This window comes from Lissotriton vulgaris, chromosome 3_2 (assembly GCF_964263255.1).
Source record: "Lissotriton vulgaris chromosome 3_2, aLisVul1.2, whole genome shotgun sequence".
In the NCBI taxonomy this organism is placed as follows: Eukaryota; Metazoa; Chordata; class Amphibia; order Caudata; family Salamandridae; genus Lissotriton; species Lissotriton vulgaris.
The window spans coordinates 111,067,034-111,089,233 of NC_141690.1; the positions used below are offsets into that span (position 1 = coordinate 111,067,034).

General features: G+C 44.8%; 1 protein-coding gene across 2 annotated transcripts in view; it reads left to right on the plus strand.

Annotated features, from left to right (window-relative positions):
* Window positions 1-2,251: 2,251 nt before the first annotated feature.
* Window positions 2,252-22,200, plus strand: part of LOC147725389 (uncharacterized) — a 113,025-nt gene continuing 93,076 nt past the window's right edge. The window contains exon 1 of one of the 2 annotated variants that reach the window (XM_086964518.1): window positions 2,252-2,387. In XM_086964518.1, coding sequence (XP_086820644.1) covers window positions 2,276-2,387 — 112 coding nt within the window. In that variant the 5' untranslated portion in view covers window positions 2,252-2,275. Of the gene's footprint in view, window positions 2,403-22,200 lie in introns of both variants that reach the window. The other variant, XM_086964517.1, reaches the window with a different exon arrangement.

Below are 22,200 nucleotides of genomic sequence, written 5' to 3' on the forward strand. Positions count from 1 at the left end.
ACGGCCAACTTTCCGGTACATGAGGAACTTGGCATTCCACATCTAAGTGATAAGCTGGCAGTGAACCCCTTGTTATGCTGGCTGAATAGCTGGCTTAACACAGCCATACCTCTCACCAGAAACATTCTTCAAGAGGCACTACAGTGGGATGGTAGACTTAAGATCCCATGGTTAAAATACGTAAGAACGTGGCTTTTTGAATTAGGCCGACCAGATTTATTTTTATCCCCCGAAACAATAACAAAAACTGATGTAACCTTTGTAAGGAACACTTTTATGCTGTCTAGGTGCATGACACGGGAGGAAAATGAATACAAGAAAAGCAGTGTGAGACAGTATGCCTTAACCAAAACCTGTTTATATATGGAACCCTACCTGTCCTGGCCCATGTCTGGTTATGACCGTTTTTTATTAAAAAGGTTCCGATTTGACATGTTCCATTTTTTATTAGCTGTACCAAGTGGAGCGCACAGAGGACAAGTGTTGCCAGCTTGCGGCTGCGACAACAAGTCTCCGCAAGATCTGGCACACTTTTTATTTTTCTGTCAGTTTTATACACTCCCCCGAAACCTGTTTTTAAAGCCTTTACTTAAGCACCTGAATTTTGCACAATACAGACCTGCACTGTGTCACCTTCAAATGCTAAACAGCGAATGTACCATGTTTGTATGTAGTTTCTTAAAACTCGCAGTTAAATATAGAAAAAGCATGGAAGGGTAACTAACTCAGCTGCTGATTGCACTCTCACTTTTAATGTATTTTATTCTTTTTAACCATATTATTGTGTATACGCCTGTGAATGTCTTGCTGTAATACTACTCTCCCTATTTTTATCATTGTATGGATTAACTTGTATGAAATGCTCTTTTATGATTGTTACATGTAAACAATCGAATAAAGATATTCTATTCTAAAAAAAAAAAAAAAAAAAAGTTGCTGGATGCTGTATGAGTAAGTTGAGAAATCTACGTAAGATCCTTCGACTTCTACCAGTTAGCTGCCGAAAAACTGTAATCCATGCCACAGTTACATCCAGGCTGGATTACGCTAACGGTCTGTATCTGGGCCTACCAAAGTAAATTATACAGCAACTGCAACTGGTCCAAAATGCGGCTGCGAGACCTCTAATGAGGATTCCCTTCAAGCACTCAGTCTCTCCGTACCTCCTCTCCCTTCATAGGTTACCAGTTGCAAGCAGAATAAAATTTTAAGCACTTACTCTGGCCTTCAGATCTATATACGGTAACTGCCCAAATTACCTGAAAGCTCGACTACAAAAATACACTCAATCCCGCTCCCTTCAGATCCAACAACCATGTCCGATTTGCAGTCCCTAGAGCAAAAAGAGCCCGGCTGGGCGGACGAACCTTCTCGGCCAATGTGGCGACACTATGGAACTCACTGCCCCCTGCTCTTCAACAGGCCCCATCTGAAGTCTGCTTCAAACATTTGCTGAAAACCTGGCTGTTTGCCCAACCACGTTAGATGCCACCCTCTCTAGCTTCCCGCGGTCATAACATCTTGTTCTGACAGCGCCGGGACACCTCCTCGTGAGGTAGCTGTTCGCGCTATACAAAATACCGTATTATTATTATTATTATTATTATTAAACTTGCAAACTTGCAGAGGGTCGACTATAACTACCCAAATCTATTTATTTTACAAGCTGAGATTATATTTTCTATAAAGAAGGGAATATAACCATCACCATTTCCTTAACTGTCTGATGGTGACTATATTAAATAGAACATATATTGATTGTAGGTAACACATGCACCCTTTTATCTTTCCAAGTGTTTGCCTACAGAAAGAGTCCTCTGCCGTATAGGCCACTGGTCTGTACTCCTTAAGTTAGGGGATGTTGAAATATAGTGCAAGTGTCTAAATCTTCCTTCTATCTTCCCAAATATTTGGCTTAAATGGTACAAAAATACACAAACTTAATTTTTCGAAGCTCAACAACCAGAACCGTGTGTGACAGAGCTGAGGGGTGCCTCCTGACTTGTGAAAGCTCTTACTAACTCTTCTAGTTTACCCTTGCGTTAACAGAATCCAGGGTTTCCTGGGAGGCTGCTTTTACCGCTTTTGATCCACATAGGGATCAACTGCTAGAAATTCGTTACTATCACTGCTTTTCACTGTCAAAAAAAGTATGAATGAAAAGCACACCCCTGGCCTCCACTAATAAAAATGCCACCGTGATGACGTTTCTAGCATGATCAGGTGTGGCCCGCCCTACTCTTACTGTGCGTGGGACTGAAGGTATTTGCACTGGATGAGGCATGTCAACCGTACACACAGCAGCAGCCTTTCACCGACCGTCTCCAACCGCACCCAACAGACGAAGCATGAATCACTCGATGGGAAAGCCGTCACCTTTCGTGCAGGTATTCTTCCAAAAGGTATTCAGTGAGAAGGGGGGCCCGTTAATCGTGTGTGCACCTTGTTCCAGATTTAACCAGTTGGCCAGGCTCCAGGGGGCGGTGGCCATGCCAGGCGACGCAGGTCGCTCACATTCCTCCCACACGTGGAGTCTCCAGCTTGAGCGGGGATAATCGTGGAGGTGACTCACCTTCCGAGTTCCTCGTATCCGAACAACGACGACCCCGCCCTGCGCGTCTAGACAGGCTGAGAGCGGGAACGCCTGACATCGCCTCACTTTCCTCTAGCCAATCAGCGGCCGAGCAAACGGAAGTTTCTCGGCCCCTCGCGGCGTATTCTGTGCTAGATTATGGGAACACACAGAGCTATCCAGCGCGTCGCTACCAAGGGAAACACCAGTACCACACTTTAGGCATAAGAGGACGTACTGGAACAATACGTATCATTTTTGGAGAACTGTTGAGGTTAGCGCCTTAGGTTGTAAAGTAGGTGCATGCCTACATATTCAACTCGCAGTGCGTTATGTGGCAGGCATTAGATTTCATTGATCAGTATTCATATGTATTTGTGGTGGACAGTAATAGTTAGTGCCTGTTTGAGAAGAAAATATATTTCGAAAATGGGTGAAGGGTAAAATTAGCAAGTCTACAAAAATAGCGACATCAGCCGATATATCAGCAGTCATAATAGGCCTGCCTGGGACAGAAAATAGGCCTGGGAACTACAATAAAAGTTCCCCATTTACTCAGTAGCGAATCAGATGGTTGAAAACAAAGTGACATATGTTGAAAAATCGAGTCAGTTTTGTTCTTGTAAAGACAAACTTATAGGTATTTTGCATATAGGAGCCAGCAAGCGTTTGTGCTTGCTACAATGTATGTGGGTAATATCAGCTAAATCAACAGTTAAAACTGTCCAGCCAGACTGTAAAACAAGCCTACAATCAGACAAACATCAAGACCTTACACTGACCTTTCCAGTCAGTACGTGAACTATGCATAAAGGGTACCTCTAGAGAGACCTATATTGCTTTTTACCAAAGGAATATATCCTACAAACTTTTACATGTGAAGGATGCTAAAGACAGAAGCCAAAACATCAAAATTTTACTAGAAAATATTTTTATTTATCTTTTTATATATTAGGTTTTTACTTTGAACTATTATTTTATAAAGGTTTGTGCATCTATACATTTTGTTTTGTCACATAAATTCATAAACAATCATTATATTTTTTGTGCAATTAAGTAAAGTGCAGTTTTAAGACAGAATATTGCCCGTAACAAAATAGCATATTACTAACATTCATACACTCTCACATACCAGTCATACCTGTATAATGGTTTAAAAATACATGACATCATATCAACAAAACTAAACAAAATGGAACAATAACCCGAAGGTATAATTGGTGGTTCACTGATGGAACATGGATTTAAAAATTTCACCAATTAATCATTGATCTGTGTGTTGTTGACCAATCTTTGATTCTTTTTCCAGATCTTTTATGGATGTACGGCCTACGTACGTTTCGGTGATAGTGTTGTTAGATAGAAAATAGAAAAAATGAAAAATATTGCACTACCCCTGCCATTTTTAACCTTTATATAGATTTAGTATATATGTTAGTTCGTTGTTTTTTGTTTAAATGTCTCTGGCCCTGAGGAAGGTGATCTAACAATCAGTGAACCACCAATTATACCTTCGGGTTATTGTTCCATTTTGTTTAGTTTTGTTGATATGATGTCATGTATTTTTAAACCATTGTACAGGTATGACTGGTATGTGAGAGTGTATGAATGTTAGTAATATGCTATTTTGTTAGGGGCAATATTCTGTCTTAAAACTGCATTTTACTCAATTGCACAAAAAATATAATGATTGTTTATGAATTTATGTGACAAAACAAAATGTATAGATGCATAAACCTTTATAAAATAATAGTTCAAACTAAAAACCTAATATATAAAAAGATAAATAAAAATATTTTCTAGTAAAATTTTGATGTTTTGGCTTCTGTCTTTAGCATCCTTCGCATGTAAAAGTTCGTAGGATATATTCCTTTGGTAAAAAGCAATATAGGTCTCTCTAGAGGTACCCTTTATGCATAGTTCACTTTTTGTCTCCCCCCTCTGGACCCTAAATTAACTGGGAGAACTCTCCTTCATTACTACTTTCCAGTCAGTACGTCCGGATCTGTCAGATTGCCCAAATGGCCAGTCCAACCCTTTTTAAGGTAAGGTCAGCGCTAAAAATGGAAAAATAGAAGTGCAGGTACTGTGTATCTGAGTACCTGCTTGTTTCTGAGAACTACTGGTACTCTTCAATTAAAAGTAGTACACCTCTCTTGAGAAGTGCCCTCTCAAAATAAAAAAGTGCCAGTACTCCGGACTCATTTTGAGAGAAAAAGAAGGCTTTATAAGGACAGGTATGAAGCTAGCTTCTGGGACATTACAATACACATCAGTTCTTAACCTGCTAATTAATACAAGTGTAAAATTATTACCCATCTGTAAGTCTCCCACCTTGTCAAAATCAACCAATCAACAATCACTTCATCCAACACCATTCTGCATATTCACCGACCACTGTCCTTTTAAACATCAACCTGTCGCCGTCATTCCCCACTCTCTTCTTCGTTAACCAATCCCATGTTTCCCTTCATATGTTACACCCTGCACTATCTCCCTCCCTTTCTAACATCACCCTTCTGTCCTGGGGTGGCCCACGCTGTCCACTTAGTGCATCAGGTTGTCTTTTTCTGCCACCAAGGAAAACCCTAGATAGGTGTTTTCATGTCACTTCCAAAAAATCAGAACAAAAAGGCTGCATGCCCCAGAAAAAAAGGCTGCTGCTTTAACAACCTCTAGAATCCCACCTTAATTTCAATAACAAATAACTTAATTGCTTATTTAAGAAAGGCTGCTGTAGCAATAACAGCAGCTTCCCACTTTTTCTCAAAACCATTAAAATCATAACATCATAAACGGACAACCAGCGTCCTAGCCAGGAATTCCGATACAACTAAAAGGTGATATTCACATAAAAAGAACTGGTGTACGCCATCATGTCTAAACAAGTGGATTTCCTCTTGTACAATCTCTCTGTGTTGAACCACTCTAATTCTCTTGTCCACAAAGAAATGCCTCATTTTTCAGTTAACCTTTCACACAGCTTTCTCTAGTTCTTTATGCTTAATTCCTCCATGCCGTACTAACTATCCACGCAATATGCGTTCCAGAAACAATTCTGTAAATCAGCTGTACATTCACTGTTGGACATGGCCCTTTTTAGGGAATTTCTGTAAAACCTTTAGATTTTTTCCTCCTGGTTTTTGCGGATTCTCTTTTTGTGGCCTTTGGACTCTGGGCACTTTCCAACTGTAATGCAGTGTGAAAGCACGCATGCCCTTCCTACCCATGCTAGGAAGTGGTGCTTACCTGATTAGTTTAGGTGCTGTACCTGTGAGTACACTCTAAAGAGGTATACCACGTACCCAGGGCAGGTACCGCACAGGCTACTAGGTGGCCGCTGCACTGATTGTGCCACCCACATGAATAGCCTTTCAGAAAGGTCTCAGGCCTGCCTTTGCAGGCCTGTGTGTGTACAGTTGCAATCATTCGCAGGTTGGCATTTCTAAACCATCAGCCAATGCTGAGTAGGCTGATTACTATCACTAGAACACCACTAGGGTAAGCCCTGAAGGATGGGGCAAGTGGTAGCGGGAAAGGCAGGGCAGGTGTACACGTGTGTTCCCTGCCCAGGTAGTGGAAAATCCCCATGTGGGATTTCTTTACCTAGGAGGTCTGTTCTTTCCATGGGTCAACATGGGGGAATTGATGAATACCATTTAAACTACAATTTTAGCTTACAGCAGTGAGTAGCCTTATGGTGTTTCAAAACATGTTTCAAGCCTGCCATTGCAAGCCCGGGTGTGCGCATTTGCACTTACTCTCAGGTTGGCCTTTATAAATCATTGGTCAATGTTGAGGGTGCCTTTCACTAACACAAGAGCACCCGTAGAGTGCACCCTGGGGGAGAAGGGGAAGGTGGAGCAAGTGATGGGTGAAAGGCAGGACAGTTACACATGTGTGTTCACTGCCCAGGTAGTAAAGAACCCCATGTGTGTTTTCACTACCTATGAGGTTTGCTTTCCCCAAAGTTTAACATGAGAGAATGGCTGAGATTACTTTAAGCTGCAGTGGTGGCTTACAGTGGACAGTGGCGGCTCTTCCGCTAAGGCGGAGGAGCGTCGCTCCTCTGCTTGTGGAGCAGTGTAAAAGAAGAAAGAAAATTATAACATAAGTTATTACTTTATTTTTAGTATTCGCCAGGTATGGGCAGGGCGTGGCTGGGCTCCTGTGACGAGGGAGGGGGAGTGGTTGCAGTACTCTAAAGTGCGCATGATGGCCAAGACAGCCGGCCAAACATTTATGCACACTTTGCATGTACTCCACCCTGGCTGCATTACAGCCTGGGTGGAGAACATGCCAATGCTCCCATTCCTTGTCTGAGCGTCGAGCTGCAGTGCTCAGACCAATCACAACGCTGCATTGCAGTATTGTTATTGGCTCAGGAGAGACTGGGCGCTTTCTTCTTCTGGCAGGAGCAGAGGGACGACTTGGGAGGGATGGAGGCAGCGATCAAGTAAGTGAATTATTATTTATTTCTAAACCTCCCAACCACCCACCCCCCTCCCTGCCAGCCTGCCCCGTACCGGCTGCCACTGACAGTGGAGGAGCCTCATGTTGTTTACTACCATTGGATTCACAATGACAAATCCGCCCTTGTGGTAAAGGTTCATTTGTCATTAATAGCTTAGAAATGCCACTTCTAGAATGTGGGAATTTCTCCGCGCTAAACTCTTTTGTGTGCCTTTTACTTTGACTCCAGTCCATACTGGAGGATGGGTGAGCACTTCTGTGCATTCCCCAGAGATAGCCATAAACATTTGGCATACAACTGGAATAACTGATCTCTGCTGTTTGAAGACTTGACTGGATAGATTGGGCGAGGAAGTTTTGACATTTGGCCTCTCGGAAGCCAGATCATCGTCCCACTAAACATTTAGATCTGCATTTCATGACCTCATGCCAGACAGGACTAACATTTAGGGGAGACATCTGTGGTTCAAAGGAGAACCCTCTGAACCACCGCAACTTCAAAGGCACACTATAGTATAACTACTTGTGACATGCTTCAGGAGGGTAGAGATACACTTGTGGGGGCAATGGACCAGACATCTAGGACTGCGTGGTGTACACTGCCAGAGGAATCTGTTGTGCACAAGGAGGATACTGCCATTTGAAAGGACTGTGCACTCTGGCTTAATAGAGGCTGGCCTGGACCAACGGGTCTCCCACAGATTGTGAAGTTGGGCTGGGGGAAAGTGTCACTTGCGGAGCGTGGACCTCCAGGCCTCCGGGCCCTACGCCGTCACCAGCTGGGACTCAACACTGGCCCTCAAGTCCTATGTTGGATCTACCACAAGCGTGTCACCACAGTGAGAACGAAAGGCCGGACCATTCCAAGTCAGCGTAAACAACCAGGGTGGCTTGGAAGGCAGGATTAGAATACCCTCTGAATGGTAAATGGTAAACCAATGCCGGGGGACGCACTTTGTCATTTTTACAGTTACTGTTTTCTTTTATCATTTTATTTGTTTGCGATCTGTGCAATGGTTATACAGTCATGCTTTGTAATAGTTTTTGGTATTACCTACACAATAAATCTGTTAAAATTAATTCTCCCAAATTGAAAATACAGTTGTTTATTTTCTTAATTCCTGGTGAGAAATGTTTCTAAAAGCTATATGCTGCAGAAACAGTTTAGGTTGGTTCTCCTTTCAAGTGTCCTTGCTAGACAGCCTTAGTGAAATGATGCCTCTCACAGAAGGGTACTTGCTGCATGGAGCTCCCAGACAAAGCCACAAAGAGTTGTGAAACTTCAGCACTCTCTCCACCCAGCAGCCAAAATGAAATTGTGATGAAGAAGTATACATGGCTGGGATAGGCCTCATCTAAAGGATACCCCTTTGCCTTGCATATTAAAATCTACAGTTACACCCTCACCCCTGCTATGTCTCCAACAACGTCTTCACTAACCTGCTAGTGAGATCTTTTGTGGTCCAGTGTTGGACCAGGGACGAGATCCAGTCCTGTGTTTTACTAAAAATGGAAAACTTATCAGCTGTCTGGTACGTTAATCACCTGGGTGGCACCTGTTAAAAAGTTTTTGCCCCACCTAGCGTTAAATTTTCCTTGCAATTCTGTCTCGATCATCTGATTTCATTGATGGCACTGTATCTTCCCGGTTGGGAGAACCAGGTGTCAGGCTGGCAGTCTCCTCACTTTTGGGATTCCAGCCGGTGGAAGCTACATCTGGAGGTTTTTGCCGTGCTTAATGCTCTGTGGGGACCTTTTTCAGTGGACTTGTTTGCCTCTAGGTCGGAAAATCAGTTGCCCCGTTCTTCAGTTGGAGGCCAGACCTTCTGGCAGCACTCACAGATGCGTTGCTGCATGACTGGGGGAAAGAGCGGACAAAGCAGTGTCCCTCGTTTGCGATGATCATGAGAGCTTCAGCCCAGATCACATGGTAACATGCAGAGGTTGTCCTGATCGCACCGATTTGGAAGTCGCAAATATGGTCTCCAGTTCTTTTGGAATTTCTAGGGATTTTTCTAATTCAATTCAATTAAATTAAATAGAGACTTTATTTCGGTTTTGTTTCACACCATAAAAGTACACATAAACACATTAAAATTTCATCTTTAAAAATCATAATCACATAAAAAAAGACATATTATACGTATTTCATTAATGAGCAAATAGACAAGATCAGCAGTGAAGTGAAGATAATACTGGGTTTACGACATGATAAAAGATCTTTCAATAAATAAGCGCATCTTCCTTAAGAGGTATAAAATCACAGATCCAGGCAATTTCTTAGTTTGACAGTTAATTTTTAAAATTCTATTACATGAAGAACACTGTCACTGTGCAAAAGCTCTAAATACATAAGTGCTGGTCTAATTTGATTAAAATTTAGTTTTTTTAAAAGAGCAACAAGGTAACGTCTGCGCGGGTATTCATAAAACCTGCATAAAAATATAAAATGCAGCATATCCTGTGGAGACTTCCCGTCGCAGCCACAGGGAGCAACAGTTTTATTAAAAATATGCGACTTTGGTCTAATTAAAAGATGATGAAAAATATTAAACCTAAACCTCGTCAACAGAAATTTTTCATGAGAAGTGAAGGTGCATGTTAAATATGGTTCCATAGTGTCACAGGTTTTTAGCATAACATATTTCCTAATATTAGGTTTCTTAAGCTCCTCCCCTTCTCTTTGGGCGATCCTGTCCGTATGAAAAGCCCGCTTAAGTGCTGCCACATCCCCCTTTACAATCCCGCAAGGGTTTTCAAACAAGTTCAAACATCCAAGCCTTGAAAAGCAAGATTTCAGGTATTTTAACCAGCGCACGCACATTGAATTGTCCTGAGACACAAGGTCTTGCACAATCAGGTGGGTAAGCGGTATATCTTGGTTTAACCACAATTTTACCCAACATATCAGCGGTCTTATAGCAAATATATCACATAGGTACTGTGTCCCCAGTTCTTCATGTACCGCCAGGTTAGATGTACTGGCTGGAACACAGAGAAGGCGTTTTAGAAAATTGGTTTTGGTGACCTGTAACTGTTCTCCATTTACATAGCCCAATAACTCGCTGCCATATACAGCGGTAGCTATTGATTTAGCATTATAAAGTTTCATCATTGCAGTATTTGGCTTCTTCCCCAATTTTGTTGCAAAATTAAAGATAGAGGCATTTACCCATGTCATTTCCCCTTTCTTTCTGGCCAGGTGAGGACCCCAGCTGAGCTTTGTGTCAAATACGACTCCAAGATAAGAAAACGTTTGTGTAATGGGGATCAAAACATCATCTAGTTCAAAAATAAAATTCTTTTTCGGTTGTCGGCCAACATGCATAATATATGATTTGGAATTGTTGACCAATAGGTCTCTGTTAGTCATAAATATATTAAAAGCATCCAAAAGCGCCTGAAAACCCTTTTCCGTTCTAGAAATTAAAACCGCATCATCTGCGTATAAAAGAACTGGAATACCCCGCCTGCCAACTCTAGGGCAGTCTGATTGTTCCTCCTGTAAGGCAGCATCTAAATCATTAATGTAAAAATTAAAAAGAAATGGGGCCAGAATGCAGCCCTGGCGCACTCCCTTTTTAATGTTAAAATTGCCAGTGGTGTCCCCGTTTGCTGAGTACCTTACATTTGCACTGGTGTTACTGTGCATGTCCATCAAAAAATCAACTATCCCTATGTCCACACCTTTCTCCCTCATGATCTGCCACAGCCTTCCCCTGTTAACACAATCGAAGGCCGATGACAGATCCATGAAGGCAAGGTGGACAGTTCCCTTCTGCACAACAGTATATTTACTCAGTATAAGGAAAAGATTAAGGCACTGGGTTATGGTGGAACGGCCTCTACAGAAGCCATACTGGGAGATGGACATAATATTGTTGTCCGACGTCCAACTTGACATTCGCTGCAGTAGGATTCTCCCCATGATCTTGACCATGGAATCTATTAATGAGATTGGACGATAACATAGGGGGCTGCCCTTGTCTCCTTTCTTAAACACAGGGACAATTGTTGACAGGATAAAGAACAGCCCACTATAGCTGCTGCATTAAAAACAGCTACCAAAATAGGTGCCCAAAAACTTGGATCAGATTTATACAGATCCGGAGGGATTCCGTCAGGTCCTGGTGCCTTCCTAGCTGTGAGTCCTTCTATGGCCTCCATTACCTCACTTATATCAAATTTAATGATGCCACCCCTGTCATAAGGTGATACATCAACTATTGCTGGGTCCCCTGAATGGTACAGTTGTTTAAAATGAAATTCCCACTCCTCCTTAGTTATACAGGAATCTAGACCGTCACCCGGGTCTTCAGCCAAAAATGGTCTTTTAACTAGCGCCCAGAATTTAGAGCTACATTTTAAGGTGGAGGGGTCAAGTATCTCGTCCCAAGCCTCTTTTCTTAAAAACTCCTTATGAGATGCGATAACAGACTTATATTCTTTCCGGCGCAGTTTTACATCCTCCCGATTTCTTGGATTAACTGACAGAGCTAACCTTAGGTTACGTGCTGCTTTGGAACAATTGTGATTAAACCACCTAGGTCCCCCTTTCACCAAGTTCTTCGCGGGAACCATCATCAGTTCTGACACCTTTTCCGACAGGTTTTGATATGCAACAAGGACTTGTCTGGGATCTCCCCCCTCATGTGTACAGTTCTTAATGTCCCCAGTACATTTATCCACAATATTTTTGTATAGTAAGTCTGGGGTAACCATTGACCATTTAAGTCGCCGCCTCCCATCTGTTGTACACAGCCTACCAGAGCTAAAGTTATGTTTTTCCTTGTTGACCCAAGGTCCCTTCAGATGAATTGTTAAATGGTTATGGTAGCTGAATTTATTATGCTCTATACTGAACGAATCCAGATAAGTCTGCATCGTCAGTGAGACTAACATATGATCAATAAAAGTGACCCTTCCATGCCCTTTAAAAGTAGGAATATTAAAGCATTTTAACGGGTCCCTGAGTGTCATAGCCAGTGAGAGGTCCACGTTGTTCATTAGGTCATTACAAAGTTCCCCATCCACTGTATGTTCGATATGTAAACCACCCAAGTGCTCACAGCGCAAATCTGTTAAACATTTCTTCAAGGGATCACCACACGGATGCACATTAAAATCACCCATGATCATGAGGTTATGACTAAAATCCTTCATAGAAGTGGTAATAAAAGCATTCAGTACAGATATTTGATTAGAAGCTGCACTGACGTTGATCTCATTATAAAAATTCACCAAACCAGCCAGACAGTTTTCTCCATTTAAAACTAAACCCATCACTCCTGAATATTGTGATTCAATTATACGAATTTTACAAGGGACTAAAATAGAAACAAAAATCACAAGCCCCCCCTTTGGTCTGCCTCTTGTTGATGGTGTAGCTGGCACATAAAAGGCCTTATACCCTTCCAAGAAGAAATCACACTCTACCGACCAAGTTTCTTGTAAGCAGATGACCTTGAATTGCTTAATATAGTTAACCCAGTTTTCGTCAGCCATTTTTGCAGCCAAACCCGCAATATTCCACGAAAGAACCAAACATCCAGGTACTATGTCCTGTGAGTTCTCAGTGGGTACAGGTTCGCCTGAAGCAGCAGTGCCCTGAGCCACAGGTACCTCACGTCAATCACACATCTCAAGGCCAGACAGAGCATCATACCTATTCTGTGTGTTGACGTTGAACCCATGATGGTAGCGACCAGCACTAGTAATCCTGTTGTGTGTTTCAGCCGTGTTTCCGAGCCCGCATGGATTAACAATATTATATAAAAATTGTGTGTCCATGACCGGGGTCTGGGGTTCAAACACCCGCCTAGTTAACCTTTGTTGGGGGGGGTTTACACAAGTGGGCGTAAAAGTACCCCAAAGGGCGCACACATATACTGTTCTCATTATATATTAATGAAGATGCTCTTAAAAGGACAGTTGCCACATGTTGGGGATGTTTAAAATTTACTACAATGCAATCCCCACTTCCCAGTTTTTTGTAAGGGCCTACCCAGTTCACCCTCCTTACTGCCATTATCTGATCTGAGTAAGAAATAGGAAAACCACAGTTTTTGTTAAGCCAGGCGAATGCCTTGTTTTTCAGTGAGGCGTGAGATTCATCATAGGGTGAGGCAGGATGGGTACCACAAGGTGGAACATTAGTCAATACCGCCACAAACGGTGCACAGTCAGGTGGTAAGTTCAAATATCGAATACTCCTAGGGGGCTTTGGCTCTAGTCCGCTCCTTGGAGCTGAATTGGGTTGTGTCAACAAGGCAGGTACTACCGGAACGACTGGTGTACTTAGTACCTCATTAGCATAAGAGTGGGACCCCCTCTAGTATTACTTCAATGGTCAGGGAAAAGAGGGGAAAAGCGAAGCACTAACAGTAAATATGTTCCCCCTTGACCTCAAAAATTGTAACGGTATACATCCAGCACTTTAATTCTAATATTTTAGTACATGAGGGCAAACAACAAGAAAAGTTTTTTTTATAACTTTATCATTTTATTATTTTTTTCTTTTTAGTTGTATTTCTTAGTACAAAAATAATTTTTCATTTATCAATTTATCACATCAGTTCATATATTTTATCAAAAAGACACATAGTATAAAATACATCATTTTGTGATCTCATCAGTAAAAAAACTATTTTATGCAGGGAAAACAATACACAAAACAATCCACACTCTCACAAATGCAAACATCCCTTATTCATCATACATGCTACATTCATTCTTAGATTCTGCGTCTGAGGGATCGCAGATGGACGTGCAATTGATACGCAAGGTCAATTGCACGTCCATCTGCGAAATACAACTAAAAAGAAAAAAATAATAAAATGATAAAGTTATAAAAAAAACTTTTCTTGTTGTTTGCCCTCATGTACTAAAATATTAGAATTAAAGTGCTGGATGTATACCGTTACAATTTTTGAGGTCAAGGGGGAACATATTTACTGTTAGTACTTAGTACCTCATTCACAGTAGTAGCTGCTACAACAATATTACGAGTGTTCTGATGACCTTTGGCACTCGTCGCCTCCTGCCCTCCTCCCCCAGCCTTAGCCCTTACATTGGTGGTTGCAGCCAGGTGTGTAGACAGCAGGCCGCCAAGCCTAGCCACTTCCGTAACCAGGGTGTCTATCTGAGTAGTCAGCGGTTTGATCATCTCCTCTATTTTTGCTTCTAATGTTACCTCTAGGTTTTTAATAAGAGATGCGAACTGCTCAACATTTATATTAAGACCACTTTCATTGTTTCCGGTGAACACAAAGAGGTTTATAACAGGGCCATTAGTTTCTTTCCCATCCAGATCCCTTCTTTTTGTACTGTGTTTCCCCCCGTTTTTTGCTGTACTTTCCTACAAGTTCGCATCGGCCTTATGACAGGCCGAGCTTCTCCTGATTCTTCGCTTGACTGGGCGTGTTGGTCTGAATGTACCTCAACACTCACCGTAGTGGGCGTTGACGTTGGCGGATCTACTCTAACGACTCCATTCGTATTTGCCTCAGCCTCAGCCTCTGTGGTCACCCCTTGCGGAGACAACTCATGCAAATCCTGTATCAGAGTCCCCTTCCCTAAAGATGCACGCCGTTCGTTATTAATCTGGCTTACTTTCTTCACCAAATAATTCTCAATGGTGCCGAGGCCAGTGGCAGGGTTACCATTTTTAGTTTTAGACATCTTATATTTGGTTATTAAGCAGTATGTAAGGTCGTCTAAGGACCACTACTCACTCACTCACAAGAAATACACAAAAATAAAGAAATAAAGTCTCCCGTAGGTGGTACACAGTAGAAGTCAAGATTAAAAGTTGTAGAGCCCCTGGCCCAGTCCAGTCTCCTCAGGCCTCTGAGGGCCACAGAGGGCCCGCCCTTTGCCCGGGCTTCACCCGGCTAGTCTGGCGCGTGTCCCGCGACGCGGAGGGAGCGTCTGAACTTTTATAGCGCCTCCGGGCGCGATCATGGCGAAAACCGGAAGTCCCCGCTAAGCTTTCTGGGAGCTATAGTCTCTGGCCGCAAGATGGTCCTGGAAACGGCGTGGAGACTACAGCGTGTGGCGCCCAGGAGCTACTCCGGCAGGACAGCGTCTTTCAGGGCAGCAGGTGAGTCCTTGGACCGCTTGGGCCGCTTCAAGTCCAACAATGCTCCCCCTGTTTCCAGAGTTTCTTCTCAATCCAGATCGGAATACGCATCAGATGGTACTGGACAGCTCCCTTCACCTGATGGCATGGCAGATTACAAGGGTAGATGGTCAATCTCATGCCTTTCATCTCAGACTGAAGACTTCTTGTCCATCTGACAGCATAGTCAAGGGTTACAGAACACTTTGGGCGCAGTGGTGGTGTTGGTGTGTGCAACTGTGATGTGATCCCATGGGTGTCGAGGTAGTTCAGATCCTGATTTTTTCGGCCAGTCTGGCCCAGCAAGGTTTGGTCAATCACTCAATCAATACTTTCTGTCCAGCAATATTGGCGGGGCATCTCCCTGTGCACGGTTCCCCTGTGGGGGAGCACCCTTTTGTTTGCAGCTTGCTTTGGGATGTCAGGTTAACACCTTAGCTGCGTGTAAACATCCCTCCCCAGTGCTGCGCTGTCCATTGGAACCAGTGCTGAATGGACGTCCAATGGTCGTGCGCAGCACTGGGGAGGTAGCGCTGCTGACGACCGTTGGCCGTCAGCAGCACTTAAGGGGTTAATGCTCCCTTCGAAGCCAAGGTATATGGCACTTTGGGATATTAATAAGGTGCTCAACCTCTTCCTATCTTGGCAACCTAATAGGTTCCTTTTGCGGATTTCGGCTAAGTTGGAATGCTTCTCTGTTTGGTATCCTGCATAAGAGTTTCTGATGTTAGAGCCTAAATATCACGGGAACAGCATTCTCTCCTACTGGGTTTTCTGTTACAATTAGTAGGTATATGAAGAGCAACACTAGGGTCATAGAATACTCTGCATTTCCTGATTTGCCAAAGCTATGTGCAGTGCAATGCCTAACGGCCTATGCGGGGATGTTTACTGATTTCAGGCCTCCTGGGGAGGGACAGCTCCTGATTGCTCTCAGGAAGCCCCATAAAGTGGGTTTAGCTCCCACTATAGCACAATGGGTTCCGTGGGTCATGCAGGAGGCTGGTATTGATCTCACAATTTTTGGTGCCCACTTTACTATGAGGGCTATGGCTTCCAAGGCTTTCAGTTTAGGTGCCCGACTAGAGTAAATTTTGAACGCGGCTGATTGGTCCTCAGACTCTACCTTTCAAAGGTTTTTTTAAGTCTATTCTGGAGATGGCTCAATAAATTATAAGTAAACCTTAAACTATCCAAATCTGAGCCTAAAGTCCTGTCAAAGAACAAAACATTTCCTAGCTAACTTAATGGAAAGTTTCAATTCTATTAAGGACTCGAAGGCAAGGCTTATCTCTCCTGTGGATACCTGATCTAGGAGACCCACCCCGTGACGAGTAAGTAATACGTTTCTGCCTTTGGTTTGCATTGTAGTATTTGATGATGTCAGTCTTTATGCATACTTTGGTGGCTACTTTGCTTCTTGGGTTCTTTGTTCTTGTGCTAATTTCAGATCTTGCGTTCCAGGCTTGGATCTGTGAAGCAAGATTCATAGAAAAAGGTTCCTGGCGTGACTCTCGCAACGAAAGAGTAGTTGAAGGACAGAGACAAGGGACTATGAGGAGGACCCTGATGCCTGATTGGTTGTGGACCCTGATGGACTATGTTGCCTGTTTGTTTTTACCACTTTCTTGGTGGTTACTAGGAAATGTGGTTTTTATTGGTACTTTTAATATGGCTGCTATAAATAAAGTCAAGAAAGCGTAAGCATAATCCTCACCTACAAGTCATTAACCCCTTGTATGCTCATGACAAGCTAGGCTCGTCATGGCACACAGTCGCTGTGTGCTCATGACGAGCCCAGCTCGTCATGACACCCACCCACGGGGGAAGCGCTGGCGCTCCCCCCCCGTGGGCGGTCGATCTACAAGTTTATTACTGGGTAGGCAGGGTAAGACCTTCCCCAGCTTCCCCCACCCCTCCCTCCACATCATCAATGACGTCAGCGCGCGAGGCACTCTGACAACATTGGAGGTTTCCCTTTGTTCCCCGACACGCAAGAAGCCATTTGCTTCCAGTGTGTCGGAGAACAAACAGGTAAGTTTCGGGGCTGTGGAGGGGGGATTTGAACGAAAGAGGCATCGGGTTTTCCTTTCCCTCGATGCCTCTTTTGTGCATTCCTGCTGCACGATTGTGCGATCGTGCAGCAGGAATGCCCACTAGCGCCAGGGATTTTTTTGTTGCTTTGGCCAAGCCATTTTTATCAGGAGACCTGGGGGTACGCTGGGTGGTATGAAATTTGTGTGAGTACGGTGATGCCACACTTTCCCACACAAAAATGTGTGAAAAAACAGATTTTTCAGCTAAAATTGAGGTTTGCAAGGTATTCTTGGTAAGGAAACATTGGGGGATCCATGCAAGCCATACCTCCTTGGAAGCCCCCAGGTGTCTAGTGTTTAGAAATGTGTAGCCTTGGTAGGTTTCTCTAGATTGTCGCCAAACACGGGGCCAAAAACCCAGGTGACCACCCTTGCAAAACCAGGTGGTTTTGAGATTTTGTTTTTTTAATAATATTTTTTATTAACATTTTTCCAATAAACACACATTACATTATGATATGCTCAATTAGGCAACAGTGATGTTGTTGTTCAACCACCGGACATGCCGCCTGCATACGGCAGGGACACCAGGGGTTGTAGTCCACTTGTCTTTACTGGAATGCAATTTCAAAGGGAACTGTGAGGGATAAATTGGAGATGCATTGCGGGGGTGGGGGTCAGGGAATGAGGATCATGGAGGATGTCTGGGTCGTGTCAGCTACATTCTGTTAGTGTGGTCTTGTATTGTTTGTGGTCTTGTATTGTTGTAGGGGCTATCAGATGAACGACGTCACTAGGTGCAGTAGAGAACGCAACGCGCGGGAGTGTGCCCACACAACGCATGAGGGTTTGGGGCGCGGGGATTGCGGTATATGTGCCCTATTGCGAGATCTGCGCTGCCGGGACCGTAGGGTCTCGTTGAGAGGTGTTGGTGGCCGTGCACGTGTGTGCTTGTTTAAACTGGTGGGATAGCGTGGCCCACTCCAATGATATGGGGGGTTTTTGCAGTCCCTTTGCTTCCTCCTCCCTCAGGGTTTCCTTCTCCGCTTTTGCCCATTTCTGCACCGCTCCCACCCATGCCACCCGATGCGGCTCGCCCGTTCATAGTGATGTTCCTTTTGGCTAGGAGCAAGGATAGAGCCACGAAGCAGACTTGCACTTTGTGTGTTTTCGGCCTTCAGAATACTCCGAGAGCTACTGCTTCCCACGTGTGTAACTCTGTAAGTCCTGTGGGTGCTTTTGATTGTGTCCAGAATGGTAGATCAGTACTGTCGTAGAGTGGGGCAGCTCCAAAACATATGTTGCAATTGCGCGTCTGGTGAGTGACAGCTGGGGCAGAGGAACTGAGTGTCTGGGTAGAACCGCTGTTGCCGCGCAGGTGTTTGATACGCTCTATGCTCTATGCAAGATATAGAACTGTATGTTTTTAAAATGCGCATTCCTGGACACCTTCTTAGGGAATTCCAGCGCTCTAATCCATTCCCTGTCGTGTAGCTGTCGCCCAAATTCGTCTTCCCAGGTGGCTTGCAGATTATGAAGTGGTCTGTTTGCGAGTTCTCTTATGGACTTATACAGCCAAGTAACCAGGTGTTGGCCGATACCCATATATAGGATGGTATGGATGACCGGGTGTGTTGACGGCTCACCAGCTGTAAGATCACAGTGTGGGCTATAATAGTCTATGAGCTGTCGGTTTGTTAAACACTGTCCCGGCGGGAGGTCATTTTCCTCCATGAGCTGCTCGTAGGGGCGAAGCTGCCCTTCCATGAATAATGCTTCTGCCTCGGTTATCTCGCATTCTGTCCATGCAAGGAGCGCGGTGAGTGTGAAATAAGTTCCCTGCTTGGGCCAGCCGACCAGTGGCAGCCGAGGGGAGTAACATGGGGTCTCCGCCGTTATGCAGTGAATTTTTTGCATGCACCGGCGGGCCACCGACACTTGCAGTGGATATGTCCGTCGAGGTTTGGTACCCGGAAGCAACAGACGACGAAGTTTGGGAATGGGGACCGGGCCCTGCGCCGTGTATGTTTCCCCAGTATGCCGACCCGCTGTCCAGTACGATAGCCAATGGAGTTGTGCCACCAGGAAATACGACTCGAACGCCGGGGCACCCAGACCCCCCTGCGTGGTGGGTAACTGCAGTTTGGTGAGAGCTATCTGGTGTCGGCTAGCCCCCCATATATGTGTGCGGAGGAGCGCATCTAGTTCACAAAAGAAAGTCCTGGGTGGAATAACTGGTAAATCCGTGAAGTAGTATAATAGCCGGGGAACAATGATCATCTTGGCTATGGCTACTCGACCGATCGGGGCCAATGGGATGCTGCTCCAGAAGCCCACCGACGATCTGATGTCGGCTAAAACTGACATAAATGTCAGTGGGGGAGTGGTACAGGCGGACACCGAGATAACGGGGAGCGCTCATACTCCAAGGCAGACTCTGCGCACTCACTTGTATCTCCTGTGGCTCAAGGGACGGGTGTAATGGATTTATCCCAGCTTACCTTGAGTCCGGACGCCTCCGCGAACTCCGTCAAGGCTGTCCATATGGGCGTAAGGTCCGCAGTAATATCTCGGATGTACAGGAGGAGGTCATCCGCGTACAGGGAAACGCAGTGGACAGTGTCCGCTATGGGAATGCCCCATGTGGTCCCCTCCCGGTGCAAATGTATTGCCAGGGGCTCCACTGCCAGGGCGAATATCAGGGGTGACAGGGGGCAGCCCTGCCTAGTACCCCTCTCTACCCAGAATGGGGACGAGACGTATAGGCCTAGTCTGACACGAGATGTGAGGTTGGTGTAAAGGAGCCACGTGTACTGCAGAAGAGTTGGACCTATTCCTGCCTGTCGCAGGACAGCAAAGAGGTAAGGCCACGTGAAAGTATCAAAGGCCTTTTCCAGATCAAGAATTATACTGACCGCGTGAGGGTACAAGTCTCCCACCTGATCTTGAACATGGAACATCCGCCGTATGTTTTGGGACGTGTTCCTGCCGGGGACGAACCCGCACTGATCCGGATGGACCAAGGGTCATAGAATTTGTTCATATCTATCTGCCAGAATCTTCCCCAATATTTTACAGTCGGCAGAGAGGAGTGTGATGGGGCGATAGGAAGACAATTGTTGTGTGTGGTGTGGTTTGAGAAACGTCACTATGACTGATTCGCGAAGAGAGCTCGGCAGCTCCCTCCTCTTGAATGCATTTGCGAACGTTTCCGTCAGACGAGGGACCAATAGGGTAGAGAAGGTACTGTAGTATTCAAGGGGTAGACCATTCAGTCCCAGGGCCTTGTTCCGGGCCAACGCACGGATCGCACATGAGACGTCTGCCGCCGATATTTTGGCATCCAGTGTGGTTTTGTCTGCTTCCGTGATGTGTGGTATTGGCAGCGGGACTAGAAAGTGGCTTATCGCCTCCTGTCTAAGATGTGTCGGGGTGTGATAAATCGCGGTGTAGTGTTGCTGGAAAGCATTTAAAATGTCCATTTGGGAGCGCACTAGGTCACCCGAGGGATTTATTATCTCAGTAATGGGTTTTGTGTCCGTGTCCTGTTTTGCTAGCCACGCTAGAAGCGTGCCCGTTTTATCCCTTTCCTTGTGCATCCGAGCAGCTTAGGCTCTAAAGTTATATGTACGCAAGTCTGCTAGGGCAGTAGAGTATTGCGCTTTGACCTCCGCTACCCGGGCTACCGTTGCGACATTAGCATCTTCTTGTTTCATGAGTGCTGCTAGGTTCCGTTCAGTATCGATGAGTGTTTGTTCCAGTGTGCGCTGCACCCCCACTATTTGTTTGATGCATGCTCCCCGAGCCACTATTTTAAATGCATCCCATTCCACTAGTCTGGAGGTGGCGGACCCCGTATTGTGAATAAAATAGTCTTATATGCTTTGTTCATGGTCGTGCTTGAATACCTCATCTGTCAGACAGTCCTGTGGGAGGTGCCACGTGGGCACCGGGGGGTGAGGGGGCGTCCATTGTATGCGCAATATGTGTGCATCGTGGTCTGAGATTACACAGCCTAAGTAATCCGTGTGTTGGACTTTGGGAATCAGTGACGGGGTGCATAAGAACCTATCTAAGCGGATCCGCAAGTTTTGGGGGATGGAGTGAAATGAGTAGAGTCTCGCTAGAGGGTGGTGCGCTCTCCACGCGTCTACTAATGCCCAGTGAATGACCCAGCGGTGGAAGCGTTTCGTCTGTTTAAGGGCAGGAGAGTGTGATGGTGGCGGGTGTGAGCTGTCAAGTGCAATGTTGAGCACGCAGTTGTAGTCGCCCCCTAAAATCCATGGGAGAGATGCAAATTGGGCCAAAATGCCTGTAAGGGAATCCCAGAACCTGTCTTGTTCAATATTCGGTGCATATTGAAGTACCATAAAAATATACCATAGAGCTATACTTACTAATAGCCCATATACCTTATTTAAAAAGAATAAGTCAGCCGGCAATGGAGAAGGTTCAAGCGTTTATTTAGCAAAAGCGCCCTATATAGGGGAGCCTCCCTCTCATCACAACTACCAAGAGTGTGCAGAGGAGACTGCTGGATCACATTCAAAACAGTGCATATATACTTTCGGCATACCTCATTGAAATCCCGTACATGGAAAAGTACCAGTAATTGAGAAACCAACAGGAAGACCCATATAAGGCACAATAGATTGATTCGAAACTCAGCTCAAGCTATTCCGAGGTAGGTCAGTAAAGGTACCTCCCTTATGTTCTGGTGCACGGGCGTACAGGCATGGTGCCTGCAAGAATGTGCTCATCCTAGAAAAAAAAGACAGATGTGACCTTGAGTTTTTAAGTTAGAATCAATGCTCTGTTCATAGCCCGGGCCGACCCTTCAGACTCTCCCCTCAGCAGTATGTCACGTGGTTACCTTACTAACGAAAGAGGCCCCTGAGAAATGAAACCAAGATGACGTTCGTTCAGTTCAGGCCCACGTTTTTGGATATACATGGGTCGAGTGTATTTACAAGGGGTTTCTGTCAGAATAGCATTTATAT